General features: G+C 39.0%; 1 protein-coding gene across 1 annotated transcript in view; it reads right to left on the bottom strand.

The window, feature by feature from the left end:
- The window catches only part of USP24 (ubiquitin specific peptidase 24), a 145,041-nt gene that overhangs the window by 54,653 nt on the left and 87,432 nt on the right, over nt 1–2,956 (bottom strand). Inside the window, exon 32 of the mRNA XM_023727032.1 lies at nt 2,247–2,344. Coding sequence (XP_023582800.1) covers nt 2,247–2,344 — 98 coding nt within the window. The remainder of the gene's footprint in view (nt 1–2,246; nt 2,345–2,956) is intronic.

Here is a 2,956-nt window from a genome sequence, read left to right as displayed (position 1 = left end):
TTCCCTAATCACCCTATTAAAAATCACTACCCTCTCTGTCTCCCCTTCCTTATTTTTCTCTACAGCTCTTATCACCATCTGACATACACTTTTGCTTGTTTATTATCTGCCTCCCTCTCTTGACTGTAAGCTTCATGAGACACAGACTTTTGTCTACTCTATTCACTGCTCTGCTCCTGGTGCTTAGAACAAAGCTTGGCATGTGAACCACCTGATGTACAAAAATTCCAAACCGAACCCATTGCCGTTGAGTCGATTCCAACTCACAGCAACCCTATTATAGGGAAGAGTAGAACTGCCCCCATAGGGTTTCCAAGGCTATAAATCTTTACAGAAGCAGACTGCCACATCTTTCTCCTGTGGTACGGCTGGTGGGTTCAAACTGCTGACCTTTCAGTTAGCAGCCAAGTGCTTAACTACTGCGCCATCAGGGCTCCTGTACAAAAATTAGCCAAAAATAAAATGCCTTTATTACCACAGCTGTGTAACTGAGTAATATAAAATGAATTTTTATTAAGAACACCTCTACAATGCTGCACAAACAATAAAACTGTAGATGTGTATTAGACCTTCCACATTACTTGTGAATTCTTTTAGCTCCCGTTTCCCTCTGTTTTCCATCCCCTTTATCTCCTTAAGGTCCCTACTCAGCTTTTCTTCCCCTCATGACTTCCAAATAGGAGTCCTGCAATTATCCTTTGCTTAAATTTCAAGTTGGTCTTCACTTCTTATTAGCCCAGAGGAAATGGCATGCCTACTGCTTTCTAGAGCAAATCTAGATGGGGCTAATTATTCTTTTTTCCTTTATCTTTACTCTCCTCTATCAGCTCCTTCTAGTCAGCCTTCAGTGAGAACCAAGTCTTCTACAAGCTAAAATGAAAATAAACTTTCCCCTCAGTTATTCTCCCTTCAAACTACTATCACCTTCTTTTTCTCACTTATCTTAAAGCAGAGATTTCTACTTACTGACTCTACTTCCCTACCTTACACTTGCCTCTCAGCTCCAGCTGGTTTATGCCAGCTTTATTTACACATTGATGCCCCCCCGCAAATTTCTAATGTCATTCTCCACCTCTCTCCCGAGCACCATATCCAAATCATCCACTTCACATGACTCACACTGACCTCATATGCAATCTAATTTATTTCTCTTGCTCTCGTTTCCTCCATCCTCCCAAAACGTGGTCTATTTCCATACTGACTACAGATATACCATTTACCTCCTTCTCCCAAGCCAGAAACCACAGGGCCATTTTATAAATGTCCCTAATTCATGTCTAAGTAGTCATAAAGTCTTGTTTACTTTACCTTATAAATGTCATTCTGCCACTGCCCTGAATTTAAGACCCACTGTCTCTTCTCTGGACCATTTTCATAGCTCTTAACAGTTCTCCCTGCTTCCAGTCTCTCCCATTTCTATTCATCTTCTCCACTGCTGCCAGACTAATTGTTCTAGGTAATTCTTTGCTCAGAAATCTGTTTTTCCATGGTCTACAAGACAATGTCCAAATTCCTCAATGTGGTCCTTCCTTATACATTTCTTTCCACTATCCTCTAATGTAGTTTACTATAGTTCCCAGGACAGGCCATGCACCTGATTACTTTTACTCATTCTGTCTCTCCTCGCCCCTCAACCCATGAGTCTTAGAATGTCCTTTTCGTCCTTATTTACCTAGGGAATTTCTACTCATTTCTCAGTTCTTCAGTTCAAATGTCAATTCTCGTCAAGCATTTCCTAACCTTATTACTCCAAGCAAATTTAACCACTATTTTCTTTTTCATCCCCCAAGCACTTTTTGTATGTATCTTTTAAAATACTTAAAATATCGTTAAAGTGTGTTGTTTTTCTTTGTTAACCACGAGCATCTCAAGGGCAGGGATATCTTATATCTTTGCATCCACAGCACTACGCAGAATTCCTTGCACAGTATGGATTACTGGGAGTCAAGTCCAAACTAATGTGGAATCAAAAGATACAGATATAGCCTCCTCACCTTTACTCTTTTTGAGAATTTCCCCCTCTGTAAGGGGAAAGAGACGTGCTTCTGTACATTTTTCAAATAATTAAAAGTTGTAAAATAAACTAAAATATTCTGAAGGACTGAAACATCGTTCTTTCTTCCTATAACTCTCACAGCGCTTTATATAATACCCTGTAGGAATAAGCAAGTCTTTGCAGAAGAAATTAACTAACATAACTACATCCACTTTATGCAGCTCACATAAAAATATACTGAAACTCTAACCTCAAACCTCCCGCTTTAAGGAAGTTCTCACAGAATGATTTTGCACAGCTTCTTGCCATGTCATCATCAGCTGTTGGCATGAGTTTAGAGCTTAGCACCTAGGAAACAGATAAGCACAATTAATCATCCCAACATTTTCAGGAGAAATTATCCCTTTATTAAATACAACATTCAGATAACATGAGTTAAAATGTCTTTAAGTAGCCACTTTTTTTCCAGAAGTATAAAGGGGTTTATGTTCCACAATGGAAATAATCACATTTTCTAAATTCTACTTACTTAGCAAGAACAATCTTTCCGTTCTGAAGAAAACTGGTGTGCTCTTTTTAAGAAACCAGCAAATGTTGAGTAAGTCTAAGACCCTCAGGTTTCGATAAGAACAGATAACTTTATATGATATGCTAGATACGTTCTTTTAAAGTATATAAACCAAAGTTTTATAAATCCATTGCCGTTGAGTTGATTCTGACTCATAGCGACTCTATAGGACAGAGAAGAACTACCCCATAAGGTTTCCAAGGAGCAGCTGATGGATTCGAACTGCGACCTTTTGGTTAGCAGCTGAGCTCTTCACCACTGCACCACCAGGGCTCAAAGTTTTATAGAACAGCCTATATCGTAAATATGCTAACTGAGCTCCCTAATAACGACTTTTGAGCATTTTCAAAGCTGTAATCTTTACGGGAGCAGATTGTCACATCTTTCTCCCA

Source organism: Trichechus manatus, unplaced genomic scaffold (genome assembly GCF_000243295.1).
Source record: "Trichechus manatus latirostris isolate Lorelei unplaced genomic scaffold, TriManLat1.0 scaffold00015, whole genome shotgun sequence".
Lineage (NCBI taxonomy): Eukaryota > Metazoa > Chordata > Mammalia > Sirenia > Trichechidae > Trichechus > Trichechus manatus.
Note: the sequence above shows the minus strand (reverse complement) of the source record. Positions and strands in the feature narration are given on the sequence as shown.